The sequence below is a fragment of the Aulonocara sp. 'chitande type north' Nkhata Bay genome, linkage group LG15 (genome assembly GCF_057382095.1).
Source record: "Aulonocara sp. 'chitande type north' Nkhata Bay isolate Kocher_YH1m ecotype deep benthic linkage group LG15, A_spYH_male_GT1.1, whole genome shotgun sequence".
Lineage (NCBI taxonomy): Eukaryota > Metazoa > Chordata > Actinopteri > Cichliformes > Cichlidae > Aulonocara > Aulonocara sp. 'chitande type north' Nkhata Bay.
The window spans coordinates 22524860-22545040 of NC_141358.1; the positions used below are offsets into that span (position 1 = coordinate 22524860).

At 38.9% G+C, this 20181-nt stretch overlaps 1 protein-coding gene across 3 annotated transcripts in view; it reads right to left on the reverse strand.

The window, feature by feature from the left end:
• LOC147313048 (clavesin-2) overlaps positions 1–6949 on the reverse strand; it is a 55505-nt gene extending 48556 nt beyond the window's left edge. For 2 of the 3 annotated variants that reach the window (XR_015125140.1, XM_086265000.1), the window contains exons 1-2: positions 5519–6949; positions 1823–1997 (exon numbers count right to left, since the gene is read on the reverse strand). Coding sequence is in view for 2 of the 3 variants with exons in the window: in XM_086265000.1 (XP_086121126.1) it covers positions 1823–1997; positions 5519–5907 (564 nt within the window). In the remaining variant the exon portion in view is untranslated. The remainder of the gene's footprint in view (positions 1–1822; positions 1998–5518) is intronic. The other variant, XM_086265001.1, reaches the window with a different exon arrangement.
• Between the last annotated feature and the right edge of the window lie 13232 nt (positions 6950–20181).

Consider the following 20181-nt stretch of genomic DNA (forward strand, 5'->3'; position numbering starts at 1 on the left):
GAGTGTAAATTATACAGTGAGAATTTCATGTTACTGATCAATGTTTCCTGTCATTATTTGAAAGAAAATCTTCTGTTTTCGGCTTGGTTTCCAGAATATCAGAAGCACCGGTTCAATCATTCAAAATGTAGCTGCGAAAAGTCACCAGTCATTACAGCACTGGATGATTTCTACATTTTATTTCTCTCTGAAGTGAAACATATATATTGTCATCATGCTCAAACCCCTAAAATCACAGGTAACACGACCAACAAGTCTCCTATGGACCAAACAACAACAGCTGTTGCTATGGAGGCCTTTTACACAGTACCAACTACAAAGGTAAGGTAATTTGATAACCGTCATTACTCTCAGCCTTCTTTATATTCAAAAGAGGGTTTGATGCAGGTCCTGTTTATCAGCAGCAACATTAGATTTTTGGAAGGTAAACACTCTATTCTCACAGAGGTATACGGAAAGCTTCTGTCGTGCTTGTTTTACCCTCAGGGAATTTGCAAGAAAAAAACCACAGGATCCAAATTAAGTGTAAAACTCAAACGATGCAGTTGTGACACTTTGGTATCCATCACAGACATATCAGGTAATTTCTCAGACCACGCTGCGTCTCACTCAACACTTCCCTCAAGAAACACTTCCCCTTAGATTTCACTTGACTAATGGGGCTCAACACAAATTGGCAGATGATTCACAGAGATGTCGAGAAAGCAATAACAACCTCCCTTATCTATGTACACACACACACACACAAATTTTTCCAAGATTTCAGAGAACATTACATTGACTTTCATTTAGTTCATTCAGAAGTAACTCTTACTTACCAACCCTTTGTCCTAACCTTATCTTAAACTTTGATGTATGTTATGGGCACTTTGTCCCCATAAAGAAGACAAATCCCCTAATGTGACTACAGACAGATTTATGTCACCACAACACGAGTAATTGTCACCCAAACACAGCAATAAGCAAGACCTTTCCTCTCGGGTTTGGCTAGTGACACGAGGACAGCGCTATATGCTGCCTGTGAGTCTTTTCTCCCGTAACCTATTTCAGTAATAACGTTAAAGGTGTTTGTGACGGCTAAGAAGACGAATGCGTTTTCATGCCATGAAAAAAATCGTAACTATACTAATATAAATGTCATATCTCACTTCATTTCTCTGTTTACACGATAAAAGCTGGAATACCACCTCTTATTAGCAAACTGACAACCAGTAAAAATCACTTTTTTTTTACATCATCTACCTGCCAAATGAGGCTTGAAAAGAAGAAGAAGAAGAAGAAATACCCAGCAGTGCGTAATCAAAATGGAAATGTCATTATTTTTTTCCTCATGCGATTTAAAGAAGCTCACAGCTTTAACATGGTGCTTGACTTGTTCCTAAGTGGAACATTTCGATTGCAGAGAGGATGATGGAAAGAGGGCTGGAGGTTTGTTCCGGTGCTGTAGCAAAATCAAAAATAGTACTTTAGAGAAAAGTAAAGCTTACGATTTTACAGAAGAGGGAAAATAAAGTTGGTCAGGGACAAGACTATAATTGTAGAAGCTTAGAATATAGGATATTTATCCTATTTACTATGTTAATCGATGTATAAGTTGCTAACTTTTTGCTCTAGTGTCAAATATATTCAGGAAATAAGAATAATTTGCCACTAACATATTAGGACATTCGATATGATTGTAAAGTGTGAAACAAAATGAAACTAAAGCTTTTCGTACAGGATTTAAGAACAATTCTGGTTCAGGATCAAATAAATCATTTTCATGTTTCGGGATGCAAACTGCAGCTCTGGAGTCAGAGTCAGATCCAACCCAGCTTCTTACCTGTAGTCCCTCAATCGCCAGTCGCAGCATGCTGGGAGTCAGTTTGGATGCCTGCTTGAAGGTGAAGTTACTCCAGTCAATGATGAGGATGAAGCCGTTGACCTGCAGCTCGGGATCTTCTATCATAGATTCCAGTGACAGCAAGATAGCCCTCAGTATGTCCACAAACGTGTATCTGAGACGAATGTAAGATAGCTTTTAATTTAACAAAATAGCAGAACAGATTTTACAGTCATGAAGAGAAATGAAAAAAAGTATATATATTGACGGTTTGACGAGCTAAGGAGATGAAGGACATTTGTAAAGTTAAAAGTTGAAAATATCAAACATCTCCCAGCTACACTTTCTCAAATTCGAGGATTTATTGCAGCATTTGATTGCAAGATAAAAAAAAATCTCTGGTTTGAGTTCTGATTAGACGGGTCAACACCGCGGACATCAAACTCGCTCATGACAAACTTTGATAAAGCCTTTGACATTTGCTAACATTGACTAAAGAATTTATTAAATAAAAAATGTTACTTGAATCAGTTAAAAGACAAGAGTGCTGAACTGCCCTCATTCATAAATCTCATGAAAGAGCTGTAGACGGTATCTCTGAATCAGCCTGACACAACTTTGTCAGTAAAATTTATTGATAACCTTCACTCAATTTAATTTGGTCATGAATTAATTATAGGTCTTTAGTTCCTTTGTGCCACAAAATGGTTGTGAAAAAGCTCAAATGTATCTGCTGGGTGTTTTCAGGGACATTTTAATTGCTGTCATTGGTGACTGTGTGGTCCCTGGTGCTACTTTCGTCCATCCCTGTGGGTTTTCATCCAGCTGATACCTCAGATGCTTCACGTACCTATTTAACACTTGTGCTTTTTTTCCTGTTTGTTGTTGCCCTTCATTATCTTATCTCGCTCTTCATCTTTCTCTGCTTCCTTATCAAGAAACCTATTGCCTTAGTCTACAGATAATGTACTTTTTAATTAGCTTATCAGGCAGCAAAACAGATGTCCTTTTCATAATTGCGGGCACAAGTTGAGGCGTCTACTAGTTGAGACTACTAATAATATATCCAGAATATCCAACATAGCTTTTAAGTCTTTCTAAACTGCACTGGACAGAAACAAAAGCATAACATGAAACACCCAGACAGATTTCACAAACTGATTCATGTTCAGAGAGGAGCGATCAATCATTTATTTTATTTGAATCTTATGAATGCAATTAAAACTTGCAAACTTTTTCTACTTGACACCACACTAAAACATAAAGGTTTTATCACACTATGTGTAGTTTATGTGATCAAAGTCATGCGAAAGCGAGCGAGATCTGTCGGGTTATTGTTATTTCCTTGTTTTTTATTAGATACACGGTAAATTATTTGTTGTGTAATCAGACATATGGAACAGATGGTGGACGTCTCTACAGATTCTGGTTATATCCAAAACAATAAACAAGCCCGATTCTATATTGAAGCCAAATAAACTGCAACTTAGAGCTTTAATATGAGTCAAGTTTCTAGCCTTGAACCAGTCTGGCTCAGTCTGTGCTGTTATTTATGAGACAGTAAAGCTCTAGACTCTGTGAATGAATAGTGACAGTAATACAGACTAATGAAAAAATATAACAAAAAAATACACAAATGCTGTCTGCAGATTCATCCCTAAAATGTTGAGGAAATGTAATTTCAGCACTTAATTTTACATTAATTTGTTATTTTATTGACTACAATTGTAAGGATATAAACACAGAGTAATGAGGGGTATCTAACAGCCCCTATGTTACTGAATTAAGTACTCTGACACCACTTTATCTAAAGCGTAAACATTCATATCTAAAGCCTAAAGTGCTTTGAGTGCTCCGGTAGAGTAGAAAAGCGCGATATAAGAACCAGTCCATTTACCATGTTCTATTTAAACCTGTTACTATCTGATAGTTGTAATTACAAAGATTTTCCCCTGAAATAAGCCACAGTGGGTGAATAAGCCAGGCCCTGAAAGGTCTTGAGATGATTTACAGTATAGGGCACATGAGGCATAAGATGAATACAGGATGTGACAAACACGTGCAAGAAACCAACACTTCATTTCAAGGCGTCATAAGATAACAAGACAAGGCCCCAGAACACGAGACGTGGGTGTTGTTTTCTGGGTTTAATCTGGTCAACCAGCCATTTAAACGTATTTATACATTGAAACTAAACTTATTTGGAAAGTGAAAGGTGAAAAAAATATATATTTTATGGCCATTGCAAAGAACTAAATTCAACCTAACATCAGCTTTTCATCAACTCATGGTTACCCACTCTGTAATTCTCTGTTGATTATACCGAAGGTCTGAAACTAAAATTGGGTTAAATTTGGTTTAGACCATTATTTAGACATACAGATCACACCTAGCCTTTTTTATTTCTTCAAATAAGCAAACTTAAAAAAATTATTACTGGCCCCGAGAAACAGTTTAAATCTGCTGAGGAGATTGCAGAGAACGATGTACCATTTTAACCAAATTTAGATGTAAACATTTTTTGTAGCCATGTCAACAAAGTGAGAAAATGCCTGTAAAAACTAATTTTAGTATTTTTCAGACATCTATAAAAGTCTTTTTGGTGTCTGTTAAACTGCTTTTTACTGGATGGGAAGGTTCTGCTTTACAGTCATGCAAACATGCTGAATATATTCACTGTTTAGTTTGAACATATTAGTAGTATGCTAACTTTGTTACTTAGCAATAAATGCAACAGAGCCTGTATAAATCTTATATCAGTCAAAGACATTCAAAAATAAAACTGATCAGTGTAACTTTAGTTTACTGCCTGACATTATTTGGTGATAAACCAAAGTAAACTGCAAGGAACACAAAATTCTGCCTGTGTTGTATCTACAAAATAAAGATTTGATCACCAAAATCGAAATCAAATTGAAAACAGTTCATCCTGAGGGAGACATACAGTCACATCTTCAATGGCCTGCTAAGCTATTACAGCTCAGTTTTTGTTTTGTTTTTTTATAGTTGTTTGGATATTTAAGTCTGGGGCAAAACTGTAGACCAGGTGACCAGAGCCATTTCCCCAGCTTGGGTAAAAAGACTAAAAACCATGCAGCCAGACTTGAGAATATTTGACATTGTGTGTTTATGCTGAAATAAATTATAAATAAGTACAAACTGTACTGTACACCCTCCCCCCTGTCCACAGACCTCTGGTGTGAGGCTGTGATTTGTGATTTGGGATAGGCTACCTCTCAGTCCTCATTAAAAAAAAAGGTATTACGCTTCATCATCACGCTGCAGACAGTGTGCTGTGACTGGACACAGCCCAGACAGCACCTTTGGGATGAACTGGAATGCTGACCCTGAGCCAATTAGTCCAACATCAGTGGGCCACCTCACTAAATGTCCTCCCATCTTAAAATCCTTGCCAGGAAATGAGCTCAGCATTTACACAGTGTACGGGTGATATATATGGATATTTAGCTACATGTGTTTTTATTATTTTGGATTTTACATACTTTTATTTTAATATTTCCATAAAGATTATTTAGTTGGTTAAAGAGTTCTTGTAGTTTCCTAGTAAACAACAGCTGTGTGGTGCTGAATAGACAGTTCCATAAACCAGTCTCCACTTTATAAAGATTAAAACACTGATTTCTACTCTCCAAAAGCCCTTTTTTCTTCTCATTAATAACAACCCCTCTTTGTTACCTGCTCTGGTCCCAGTTGGCAGCGAACAGGACCAATATTTTCCTGCCATATCTGTCCAGATTGGAGAGCACGCCAGGGAAACCATCCTTCAGGGCCTGCTTAATGCCCGGGTCAGTTGCTTTCAAGTTCTTGAACATGTCTAGGTTTTGCTGTCTGTACTCAAAATACTGTGCCAGCAGCCGGAACGCCTCGAAGTGATTGAATTTCCTGGCTCGGAGGAATCTGAGGATAAACGCATCGTCTGTCCTGAGGAACCCGATGTCCGGTCTGGTGATGATCATGTCCCTGACCTCCTGGATGTCCTGGTGTAAAGTCTCAGGGTTTTCTTTCAGCTCTACCTTGGCCTTCTCCAGGGTCTCTGGAGACAAACCAGCCTGTAAGTGAGTCATCTTTTGCAACAGCTGTCCCTCCACGGGGGATCACACCACACCAGCTTCCAATGAAACACCAGTACAAATGGTTACCCCCGGAGCAGCAACAGGGTAAGAAAGTATACTGAAGTGTTTTCTTCACGCTTTCCTGATCAGTAGCTGACTTCAGATGGAGGCCTGCTGCTCTGTAGACGTAATCCACCCTGAACTGGCACACACGCAGCTGCTATGATGCTCCTGTGATGCATAATCAACATATGGGCCATTCACTTTTTGCGCACAGAAAAAAATCAGTTCCACCACAAAGAATTCAACTTTATCACAATTTCCCACCATGTATATCATGAATCAGGTCCTCCAGCCTTCAGGCGGTACATCCAACCTGCTGATCCGGGCGGCCTGAGCTCGGAGTCGACAGACATCCGCTTCCCTCCATGTCAGAGCCTCTCCTCTCTTTCTCTCTCTTTCTGTGGCACAATGACGATGACAGCATCACCGACTCCCCGGCGTCGCTCGCGGCGGCCAGGCAATGCGGCACGACCCTGCAGCAACCTGCTATATCATCATCATCATCATCCCTCCGCCTTCACAACGCATCTCCATCCGCCGACCGACCAATACTGGTGCTGGTGCTACTGGTGGTGCCGCCGACGGCTTCGCCACAGTCCAATCGAAGCAGATTTGGCCGCTTTTTTCTGCGTCTACATCCCAGTTTTACTGATCTCCGCTGCTCGTCCACATAACCCAAAAACTGGGTGTGAATTTAGGTTTCTAATAATGTTCATGAAAGCCCCAAAAGAGGGAATCCAGCAGCACAGGTGTCCCGCAAGGTTTTGTTCCCCTCCTGCCTCCGTTTTTTGTTTTTTTTGTTTTTTGAAAGGGGTGGGGTAGATGTGTGCGTGTGGGGGGATTGCCGTCTCCGCTCCGCCTGCTGCTGTTGCTGCTGCCGTCTGTTCGCCGGGAAAGTGACTGACAACAAGAGTCTGTGATCCGGTCGGTGTACGGTCACCACCGGCGGGGAGGAAGGGGGAAAGGGGTGGGGGTAGAGTGTAAGATGGAAAGACAACAGATGCAACGAGGAACGAAGGGAGGGGAGAGAGGGCCAGGTGGCAAAGAGATGGAGAATAGCTGTAAAAAAGGATGCTCAGCGGAGGAGAGAGCAGGCAACTCAAATGAACGGGTGTAGGGCAATAAGATGAAGGTAAATGCTGAAGACAGGGAGGGGTTCTGGGCTTTGGAGGCCCGACGGAAAGTTGGGAACCTCTATGTCACCTTCTTCTTTCTCTGTTTCACCTTAAAGAACCGTTTGTGTGTAGGTTTTATATCTGAAATTATGCACAGGTTAACTTTAATTTGCATTTAACTTTAAATTTAATGTAATTTTTGATGAAGGAAATGATAGAAAATGTGCTGTAGCTTTGTATTTTTCCTCGCCTTGCTGGGATTTCATAAGAAATATGAACTAAGAATCATAATGAAGACTTCACTGAATTAAAATCTGTCCTGTCACAAAGCCATCCTGTCCTGGGTTCTTGTTTGTCTGTGTTTTCTGTACATTTTTATCTCCATACTGTATATCACATATGTTCTAAAGCTTTCTAAACACTTTTTATAAAAAAAAATACTTAAAGTGTTTGATATTTCATTTACATTTCATGTGAAATCAGTGCAAGTTTTAAGGTAATTTATTAAATGTCTTAAATAAAATATGCATTCGCTCATTAAATGCTATTTGGAAGAATGTAACCTCGTCCATGGGTTATTTAAATTCCCCCAAAACATCAAAGAATTGACCTACAAACCCTCCCATCTGCTCAGTTTGAATTTGTAGAGTGAACCTGTTTTTTTGCATTTTAGAGTTATGTGTTATCTACGGCAGAAAATAAGAATGACAGTGCATCAAATATAAAATCTGTTAGTGTCATGAGGATAAGGGAAGAGATCACTGCTAAAACTGGCGACATGAATGCAAACAGCAGACTTTTCCACCGAAACAACCTCAGCTTCTAAGCATGAGTTCAGTAATTCATTTCCCCTTTTGTTCAGATCATTCCTGGCTTTTTTCTGCCATCGTACATGAAATGCATTAAATTCTTCCTGCAGAAGAATTTATGGCACCATCAACTGCCTCATTAACTCAAAATATCACTCACATAACAGCTTGTTTTAGTCGGTTTTTAACATATTCTTTTGTAGGTTCATGTCTGCCTGGGGGAGGTCTCACACTAGAATAAAGCAACAAGGAGCTGGACGAAGGGAAAGAGGAAGGTGTTAGTTAGAAAGATGCAAGAATGGACAAATTATGAATTATTATGTTACTTATTTATTACTTGTGTAGTAAAACAGGTCGTATAGTACATGGCTGTTTGTTGTTTTATGACTGAAATGCTGTTGATAGTTATAATAGCAAGCTAGAGGGTTGTATGGGGGAAGGGGAGTGCAAATGAATAGATGAATGTGGAGAGTGAAGTTGGGTGGGGGATGACAGGGGTGACACCTGCTCAGTGCTGACCAGACAGCTGCACTTTAACAAGCTGAATTAATTTCTATTGTATCTGCCTGCTTGTCTCTCTGCCAGTTTAGTGTGTCACTGCACACGGTCGACTCTGCTGCTGCCTGCAAAAGCAGCACAGTCATGACAAAAATGCAACACATGAAACAAGTAGAGAGTAGAGGGGGGGGGGGGGGGGGGGATGCACTTAGAGTCTTTCTTCTACTTAATTTTTACTTGATTTTTAAAAATCAATAGTGACATTTTTTTGTTTCCTTGTTGAAGAACTACACCTGCAAAAGCAGAGCCTGTGTGGTTTTGGCAAGAGTAAACATAACTCTCTCCCACACACACAAACACATGCACATACACAAAATCCCCTAAGTTCTTGTCAGATGACTTTTGCATATGTTGAATCTGAAGTCGGCAAATCAGCAAAGCATCACATCCATATGCACCACTTTCATGCTTTGATGTAATTTTACAAGTTTAGACCATCCGTGCTTGTGTTTTTATAAGGTTGTGCATTTTAATTATGGGTTTTCAAAAGTTGTGATGACTGTAGAAAGCCAGAATATGACTTGCTTGTCAATGTCGCTGGCCTCCCTCCCCACAGGCTGCGCTTGGAGAGACCTGGATTTAAATGGTTGAAACCAAAAGAGCCACTTCATGGCTCTAGATGGAACTCAGTTTTGCTGCTTATAATAAATTCAAGAGAATTTAGCAGATGGCGTAAATGCACACATCTGTCAGAAGTGAACTGTGTAAACTTACATTGTTAAAGTTGTGGTTCTATTTTCTCACACCCTCGTTTTATCTTTGAACACTTCAGTTCAGATGCTGCCACTATGAGAGGAAATGCATGTAGAAAAAAAAACATTTAGAAATGCAAATAGGTCTTTTAAGCCTTTAAGTGAAAAATTCATCTTTCAGAGAGCACATTTCCTCCTGAATTAGCACAAATGAAATGGCCACCCACTCACAACAAAACAGGTCCAAGTATGTTATGATGCTCTGCAGGAGAGTTCTCAGCCGTGCCACCTCTTGGCTTACTTTTTCTTTTTTACACTTTTTATGCTACAATATTGCCACATCACTCATGCACCTGCTGTCTAAAGTGTGCATTGGAAGGTACATACAAAGCAATGATTGGAAGGTACCATGTTACTGGGGATGGTTACAGGGGCAAATCCTTTATGGATGGTTGGGGGAGTACTGAGCAAGTAACAGGCTCCCAGGGGAAGCGATGGGGTTGCAGTGATTGCCCTCAGCTCTAATGGGTTGGTATAAGAGCAAATTGAATGTATTGAGGACAGGCATTAGACATTACCTCTGGTTTCCAAAGGCCCAGCTGCTATTTTCAGACTTGATTTGCCTTTTAGTCTCCAAGGACCAAATAGCTAATCAACAAAATGGAAAAACAAATGTTTTCACGTTTCAGCTGACCAAGGATTCTATTGCTCTACTGACCCTGCAGGTGAATGTCCTGCCTTTTCTTTTTAAATGTCGGACAAAGACAGACAGAAGACAAATGTAAAGACATCAATTTATGTTGTACAGCATTTGTTTGCTTTGGCATCTCAATGATTCTTGGAACTGCTCTATGTCATTTTAGATTTATTTATATCTGCACATAGATGTTAAATTGGGGGATGCACCAGAGGATTGCAAAGGGTTTTGCAAAAGGGAAAGTGCTAAACGTTGTGATATGGCATTTGAAGCTTGAGATATTTCATTTCTGGAACACAAACAAACCAAACACTATCCATGTGACTGAAACCAGCACCAGATAATTACAGATGGGTACGTATCCTCTGACATTTACCTGGAAAACACTCTTGCTTTGAAGATATTTACTTACTTACTTTGTGTTTTCCTGAAATCACAGAAAACCGTCTACTGAACATGTAGTCTTTTATGGCGCTTTGGCGCCCTCTGGTGGTCAATAGGACCTAATTCAATTCTGTAAAATCCTTACTGGAACTAAAGAAAAAAGATTTAGCAAATTCTAGACATAAACAACATTTAGAGTTCTGTGAACTCTTTTCTAGTGTGGACCAGTTTCAATGACGGGGTTTATTGATAGACTATATATTTGCAGTTTACGAAAATGTATTACCAATAATAACACTAAACACCATATGAACTAGGATTTTTTTTTAATTTCATAGCGAAAATGTCAGGCAGTTATCAAAGATTCTTTAGTTCTAGAAGCATAATCAAAATGTTGATTTTCTGATGCATTAAAGAAAAAGAAAAAAGAAAAGAAAAAGACTGACTGGAGCAACAGCAGATGGCAGCAAGCGTACATTTAATGAACTTGCTGGTACAACGTGAGTGCCACAAGTGTTGTGATTTTAAACACCTGAGTAATTTCTTTTTCACATATTTTCAATCAAAAACAATCTTTTACACATTTAAATTTAAATAAGAATGTATAAATACATTTTAAAATATTTTAGTGGTACAGATGGATGCTGTGCAAAAGTCCAGAAGTCATTTGCTTTGACAGCATGCAGACAAATGAGAAACATTGAAATGTAATTAGGACAAGGAAGAAAATTAGTGATTGATGCTCGTTTTGAGTTTGACTTTTGCTGCATTTTGTTAAGATTTTGTTAATGCTGTTTATTCAAGGTAATTCAAGGATAACACGCTTCATAATGAGTCATTTAGTACTATTCAAGCACTGTTTTATCCCATATATCAAATCTTAAAATGACAATGGATTACAGCTAAGGTGTTATTATTTGTATTAATATTTATAAAAGTTCCAGAATGACCCCAGGAAAACAAAGTCTGGACAGTTAAGATGGGAAAAGGGAAAATCTGGTGGTTTCCCTTTGCCCCTCCCCTGAGCCCCAGATTCAGTTGCTCCTCTGCTGGGTGTGGGACCACAAGGTCAAGACAGTGTTGATCAGGTGGAATAAACTGGATTGTAACCCCCACGGTGATCAAAGACACTTGTCAACATGCCACACCCCTTTATCCCTCTCCTCCTGTCCAAACCTCTCTGTAGGCAAACCCACTGACCCTGCAAACAGAGCAGACAGAGCTGGATGAGGGCGGGAAGATCCTCGGGGAGTCCTGGAAAGAGGGAAGAATAGATGGAATGAGATGGGATGGACTGGATTGTGGAAGGAGATGAGATTAGGCATTTACTAGTCAGTTTAACCTCTCCCCCTTAACAAATTATAGGTGCAATACAGCAGGTCTGGTTAAAAAGCAGCAGACATGCTCAACTTGCAGCAATAGGTTCCCACTAAAATATTACAAGGCCTTAATGTGCGGTTTAATAACGTATTACTGAGCTAAATAAAAGGGTAGAATGAGAGGATAACAAAAAGGATTGCTGCAGTAACCCAAGTGTGCAAGTGCTGAAATATTTGAATGAAATATTTAATCACAAAAGGTGACCAAAGAGAAAAAAAAGGTTTCCAATAACTGCTTTCTCCACTTCAGTAAGAAACAGCTAGAAAAGCCAGACACACTCGTGTGCTCAATGTTAGATTGCAGATATTAGAATAGACTGAACTACGCAATCAGATCTGTTCTTATATCTGCAGCAGTTCAGCAAAGGAAAAATGACACGTCCTCTGAAGACAGCTGTGGATTCCTGAGCTCAACTGTCTAACACATTACACACACACACACACACACACACACACACACACACACACACACACACACACACACACACACACACACACACACACACACACACACACACACACATCTGCTGCAGATAACACTTTTGTAGAAATACAGCACCAAACATCACATCTGTTCCCTGTTCGGAGGGACACATATGACAACTTACTTTTTAATTCTCAGGTTTTTAAGCTAGATAAACACTGACAGTGTGGAGAACAGAAACTACACACTTCACTTTAGTGCATATTAACCATGTAAGTTCAATCATAAAGCAGCAGCCTATATATCATGTTTATATTGTATCTGTAACAACCCACTTTATTTGCTTGGCAATATCATTTTTCTAAAGGATTTTATTAAAATTGTTTACCTTGCTTAGTTTCTAATGCATTTTAAATGTACCTGCATTTCTATTTGAATAAAAGTCTTTGTTTAAAAGAGAGAGCGAGAAAGAAGACATGGAAGTTGTTTGCTTCAGCATTATTTGTATTTTAATAATGTGGTCATGATTACACCAGCAGTGTTAAATAGCTGGCTTGATACTTGAAGCCTGACTGTCTAGTAGTTTGCAGGTGCAGGTGAGACAACATTTGGGTTAAAATAGGGGTTAAATGGGAAGTAAACCTTCTAGTTTGTTAGATCTAATTTTCCACAGAAACTGAGGTCTGAATTGTTAAAAGACTTAGATGTCTTTTTATGTTCACTTCAGAGGGTTAATCGTTTATTCATAATCTTTTACATTTATGGTTACCTTTCATTAACTTGATATATTTTGATTTTATATGTTCATAGATAGTTTTATAGGCATAAGCTACAACCATCAATTTAGCTAATGTGTTTGGTTTTTACACATATACAAAAAGTTGGAACGGGTCAGTAGAACTATAAAAAATGGAAAATATGAACATTAAAGAGGCAAATGTTATTACTTGACCATGTTATACATCGGTCCACTTTCATTCAGTATGGCAGGTTAAATCACCCGCTGTCTGTTAACAAGTTTAATCCTGGTTTAATGCTATACTCTGGTATAGTCAGAGTTACTTCCTCCCTAGTTCGGGAACACATGAGCATATCTGTTGACTTAGCTTCTGTTCAGAAGCCCTCCATTTTGCACTGGAGGGCTTCTGTGTGAACTTCCCTTTCTATCCACTGGTTATTGTTTATGATTAGAGGCATATTAAACAAAAGCTAAAAAAATCAGGTATCATCAGGTAATAAGAGGTGGTTATCAGACCTGAAGATTGGGTTATATGACTTAAAGCTATGATAGAGTGCAGATAAAGAATAAAAGAATAGAAGAAAAATAAAATTGTATAGTCAATGTAAGTTGAGGCAGAATTAAGTGTCACCATTGCTTCTTGATTTGTCTAAAAAAAAGTGGGAAATAAATATTAAAGTGTTTTTTTTTTCCTGCTGCTTCATTCTGACAGACGTTTATTGGTCACTTTTAAACGTCTACAACTTCTTACAGCCTGTAACACATGCAGTGACAAATTTCATAACACTGTTATAATGACACTCTTTTATTTCCAGTGGCCACGATCCTTTGTTGCCATTCATAAATTCATCACCAGCACAATAGTGAGACCTTTGTTTTCTTGTACAATAGCTCTACTCTAGTGGGAAATGTACAACTCTGGTTACTAGGTGAAATTTTAATTGGAAGTGTAGTCTCAGCCATGCAGTTGTCAATAGCTGGCCTCCTTCCAGCTCATTCATACTGAAAATGCGCACACTGTGTACACGCACATCCACACACACATGCATACAGAAACACAGCCAGGTTTTAGCCTTACAATACAGCGGCGCCAAAGTTTGAGAAAGGCTTCTTTGTTAACTGGCGTAGCTCCTGTTATACAGTGAAAGTCTTATAGTCTCTGCTTCTTTTTAGTAATAAAGTAAAACTTTTTGTTTTACATCAAACTATCTCACATGAATACACTGACATTTAGGGGAAAATCTAATTTGCCATCGCCCAAATCAACACAGGGATATCATCAGAGTTGAATTGTTACTGAATCTCAGTAGGGACACAGTGGTCAAACATTTAATAAAGGTTTGCAACACATAAAGCAACCCAATGGAAAATGTTATTCATGTTGCTGAATATATGTAGAAAAAGGATATATGGAAATCTGAGATAAATGGATGAGCCTTTTCCAGTTGCCATTAAAGGATTATCATTAAACTAATTTTGCATGTTTCTTTGATGTATCACTAAACTAATGCGTTTGTTTGTAACGCTATTTACTTCCTAGACTCTGCCTGCTTTATACTCACAGAGTGTGCATTGAAATGCTAAATAAAAAATACTGGGTCTAGAGGCCTTTCTGCATTTGGATTCATTTGATATTTTTGGTGATGCAAAATATCCTTTTATTTTATTTTTTTATTTGTTTAAAGTTGTCTCAAACTGGGAGAGAAACAATCAAAAATTTGCTGAAACCAGATACAGATTACCTACAAATGATAATCCTTTATAAACTGGACAAAACCACAACTTGAATTTTCGTGCAAATCTGTTAAGAATGTTTTGATTTAATCAGGTAACAAACACACAGACAACCAAACCAAACCAATAACTCAACAGCTTAAGCGGACGGGCACTACCTATGTATCACAGGCAAGTACAGGGAGTGCAGAATTATTAGGCAAATGAGTATTTTGTCCACATCATCCTCTTCATGCATGTTGTCTTACTCCAAGCTGTAGAGGCTCGAAAGCCTACTACCAATTAAGCATATTAGGTGATGTGCATCTCTGTAATGAGAAGGGGTGTGGTCTAATGACATCAACACCCTATATCAGGTGTGCATAATTATTAGGCAACTTCCTTTCCTTTGGCAAAATGGGTCAAAAGAAGGACTTGACAGGCTCAGAAAAGTCAAAAACAGTGAGATATCTTGCAGAGGGATGCAGCAGTCTCAAAATTGCAAAGCTTCTGAAGCGTGATCATCGAACAATCAAGCGTTTCATTCAAAATAGTCAACAGGGTCACAAGAAGCGTGTGGAAAAACCAAGGCGCAAAATAACTGCCCATGAACTGAGAAAAGTCAAGCGTGCAGCTGCCAAGATGCCACTTGCCACCAGTTTGGCCATATTTCAGAGCTGCAACATCACTGGAGTGCCCAAAAGCACAAGGTGTGCAATACTCAGAGACATGGCCAAGGTAAGAAAGGCTGAAAGACGACCACCACTGAACAAGACACACAAGCTGAAACGTCAAGACTGGGCCAAGAAATATCTCAAGACTGGTTTTTCTAAGGTTTTATGGACTGATGAAATGAGAGTGAGTCTTGATGGGCCAGATGGATGGGCCCGTGGCTGGATTGGTAAAGGGCAGAGAGCTCCAGTCCGACTCAGACGCCAGCAAGGTGGAGGTGGAGTACTGGTTTGGGCTGGTATCATCAAAGATGAGCTTGTGGGGCTTTTTTGGGTTGAGGATGGAGTCAAGCTCAACTCCCAGTCCTACTGCCAGTTTCTGGAAGACACCTTCTTCAAGCAGTGGTACAGGAAGAAGTCTGCATCCTTCAAGAAAAACATGATTTTCATGCAGGACAATGCTCCATCACACGCGTCCAAGTACTCCACAGCGTGGCTGGCAAGAAAGGGTATAAAAGAAGAAAAACTAATGACATGGCCACCTTGTTCACCTGATCTGAACCCCATTGAGAACCTGTGGTCCATCATCAAATGTGAGATTTACAAGGAGGGAAAACAGTACACCTCTCTGAACAGTGTCTGGGAGGTTGTGGTTGCTGCTGCACGCAATGTTGATGGTGAACAGATCAAAACACTGACAGAATCCATGGATGGCAGGCTTTTGAGTGTCCTTGCAAAGAAAGGTGGCTATATTGGTCGCTGATTTGTTTTTGTTTTGTTTTTGAATGTCAGAAATGTATATTTGTGAATGTGGAGATGTTATATTGGTTTCACTGGTAAAAATAAATACTTGAAATGGGTATATATTTGTTTTTTGTTAAGTTGCCTAATAATTATGCACAGTAATCATCACCTGCACACACAGATATCCCCCTAAAATAGCTAAAACTAAAAACTACTTCCAAAAACATTCAGCTTTGATATTAATGAGTTTTTTGGGTTCATTGAGAACATGGTTGTTGTTCAATAATAAAATTATTCCTCAAAAATACAACTTGCCTAATAATTCTGCACTCCCTGTATAATCAAAGTCAGAAAGAAATGTATTCATTAAAAAAATTCAGTGTTCAGAAGTCATATTTGTATTTCCAGTTTAGTCCTTTTCTTCTCCGGGTCTTTTTTCATGCTCTCTCTAAATTAGCCTTTATTTGGGTGGATGCTGGCCCAACTTGGCTCGGCTGCCATCAGAGTGAAGTAATGTGTTCTGTGGAGCCCGATTGGCTGCTGGGGGAACACCCTATGGTGGTCCCATACAAAGGATCTGACTACAAGAAGTGTAGCACAAACTCCAATCTGAGACTGGACCCCCACTAGCGTACACGCATGTGCACCACACATGCACGTATATACATACACTACCCTTGGATTGCTTGTTGCTCTCCCCATCACTGATGAAGGAGCCCATTCATGCCCGCTGACAAATTACTACTGAAGCATGAGACTAAGACCCCCCATTTCTTTGTCTCTGTCTCTCTCTGGCCATTATCGACTGTGTGAGATTTGAGTGTGAGAGAATATCACACTGGGGACCAGAACTATGAAAGAAGCATTGTGTTTAGCACACTTTCAACTGTGGCTTTTTTGGTGGAAAATGTATACTTAAAGTAGCATTTAATCTGAAGTTTTACAGTAAATATAAAACTTTTTTATGCAGTTGAGCACACATAAAATGATGTCTTCCTATTTTACCTTTTGATGTTTCAAAAGAACAAAAAAAGTTTTCATAGTTCACAGAATCAAATAAGGAGAGAGGTTTCATTACTTATCCAAACCTTTAAAGAGAACAGATTGAGACTTTTCTTAGTCTTACTGTTAATAAGATCAGTGCTACATCAGCATCAATCAATCAAAATACACTCACAATCATGAGGCCAATGTAGGCAGAGTATTTAGTTTTAAGTACAAGAATAGAGCATTTATAATAATAAAGTAATGCAAAAATTATTGTTTCAGCAGCTTCACTTGATATAGAAGAAGAATTGATGGAGTGACTGATAATACGGCATAACAGTTGTTGACAGACTTACTAAGTAGAACTGCATCTCAACAGGACTAATCACTTTTAGTCCAGACAGCTGGTTTACCAAAAAGGATTAAAGACCAGAAAGGAGGAGGTAGCCTGAGGTCTCCGTCCACCCCTGACCTTGGACTTGAGCTAAAAGGATGCTCAAATCTCAAAGCACTAAGGCAGCAAGGTCAAAACCAGGGCTCCATAGACAACTAAGAGACCAAGTGGTTTGCCCGATAAATATTGGACATTGTTATTTCATTAGGCTGCATAGTATGTAAGTATCATAATTACCATATTTAGGGTAAAACTAAAAGAAAAATATTGCTGGAAAAAATCATGTTAAATTACACAACACTATAAAAAATATTAATTTCTTCTATCTTGAGTGCACACTGTTAGGCTTGAAGTCCACTGAAGGCATGTAAAAAAGGGCTAATAGGTATCTTAATTATGTTTTCTTTACTATCCAATACCCCAAAATGATAGGTTTGGCACAGGCAGGTTACACATATTCATACATCTGTCCTTAGATCACTAGAGTTTGTGTTGTTCTTAACATTACTAGAAGACACTAAGAACAAACAATGTGGCTTCAACTGATTAGCAAAACTTCAATTAAATAGCTAACTAGAAAATGTTGCTTAGATCTATTGTGCTGATTTACTCTCCTCCAGCAAAATCACCAACCACCAGAGTAATCTGCAGCAAGTATAATGCAACAGAACTAAATCTGCAACCATTAAAATCAAATGGGGGATCTCTGGTTGTAAAGAGAAAGACAGCATTTAAAACCCAAACATGTTAAAAGGGATTAAGTGATTTGGAAACCTGAAGGGTAATGGTGATCTGAACCATACACACATAAACCCAGAGAGATTCCAGCTCCCCAGGAGAGGGCAGTTGGATGGCTGTACTGTCCTGACAGTAATCCTCAGATTAACTGATTGTGGGCCTCCACCAGCCAGCCAACTGGAACTAAAGCAGAAATGTATGCAAACCTGAACATGTGGGTCAGTCAGCCAAAGGGACAGCTAGCCAAACAGACAGTCATTTAAGAAGACAGACAGTCCACCAACCAGCCAACCAGCTTAGTTGCACCACTGTGTGTTTTCAGCTATTGAATCCCTCTTTCACTCTGTAGCCTCATTAGTTTTGCTTTCACAATCTCTATTTGGAAGATGCATGCTTATAAAGACAAATTGGTTTTTTTGTTTGATAATTGTGATTTTGCCACACAAAACCTTCATCTTACATATATGTTTGTGTTATTTCATAGCCAGATAGTAAAACACATGCAATGCTTAGTGTGTAACTTTGAAAAATAATATCTTTAAATATATACCTATGTATTTGATTTTATTTAAAGTGAAATGAATCAAATCAGTATTTTGTTTATAATCAGAAATTAGAAATAACCTACAAAGGAGAACAAAGGTTTTCAGCAGCCCTCATTCCTTTGCTCCAGTGGCTAATGCAAGTTAGTGTGGCAACAACAATTCTACTAATTAAAGCATTAATATGGCTACATGATTATCTTAAACAGCTGATCTTTACTTACAGATGCAGAGCAAAATGTGAAATCAGGCCTGATTTTAGACATCTAACAAAACAAAAAAAAAAAACCCAGTGAAAAAAAGTTTACTTCGACATCATTCAGCCTACTGTGAAATACCAACTCATTTTTTTGGTTTTAATGATATTATTGTTATTATTATTTTAGGACTCATTCCTGCTGTGCAGTATTTTTGTTTGGGAAAAATAAAAGCTGTTCCAATGACAGAAGTTGCCATTAAAAAAAGAAAACACAGCTTTCATATTGCAGTGTGTAGTACTCCCTTCACAAACTAGTAATTTGGCTCTTATGGGAACTATAATCAAAACTATGAGACTCAGACTACAGTCTGATGTACTTGGCTCCATGCTTTCTTGGTGTCTCCTATTTCTCTTCTTCCTCTTAGGGATCATTTTGATACCCAGTGGAGGGAATCTTATTTATTTATTGTTTGGCAATTTACACATTATGTAATTTGGTAAGTACAACACATAAATAATGCAATTTAGAAGAATATATTTTGTGACCTCGCACCAATTCATTGAAATTCATTCCACTGACTGAACCCTTCAGAGATCATCTCCTATTTTAACTCGCCTTTAGTTGCCTTAAGTTCAGACAGTGTTGCATACTCCACTGCAGACTTCATCAGCCTGGCAATTCAGTAGTTAAATAACTGCCAACAAAAGTGACTGAAAGAGTGAATTCACAGGACTGGGAGCTGTACTCATGTTGCCGTGGCAATGGAGTCCTCTCCATCGCCATGCTCTCCACCAACTCTGTCTCCACGGTTACGTCCTGTCAGGCACTGAGTGGGGGGAGGCAGGGGTTGGTCAGGAATAATAATGGCAAAGAGGCACATGAGGGGGAAAGGTTTAACAATAACACAGAGTACACATTCACTGCCCAAGAATATTTTCTAAACTCCGGACAGAATATAAGAGAAATTATGAGGAGCTTAAAAAAAGTTACTCAGGAGTTCAAAAATGTTACTGTGAAATAAGGTAACACAGAGTCATTGTTTTTATTGTATACAGACTGATTGTAGTCTACTCTCAAAGGCTCAATCTGAGCCAGGAAAAACCCAGATTGAAAAAAAAAGTGCTGTGAATCTTTAGCAGAGGTGTAATCAACATTGGAGGAGGGAGGAAAAGGGACAAAAGAGTTGGGAGGGTGGTGAGAAGAAGAGAGGGGCAAATGCTTGAAGTGGAGGCTGAGAAACAAGAGGAGTTTCTGGAAAGTTTGAACAAGAGAAGAATAAAATCATGGGCTAATGGTGGGAGGGAGTATGAAGGTCATCCGGGCTTAGCCGTCGTTCCTGCGCCCCTCCTGCAGAGATGAACTAGCCAGCACAAGTTTAAGTGTCACTTTCAAGTTAGCCACTCTTAAAAGTTGCAGCTCACCTTCTTTTTTATTTCA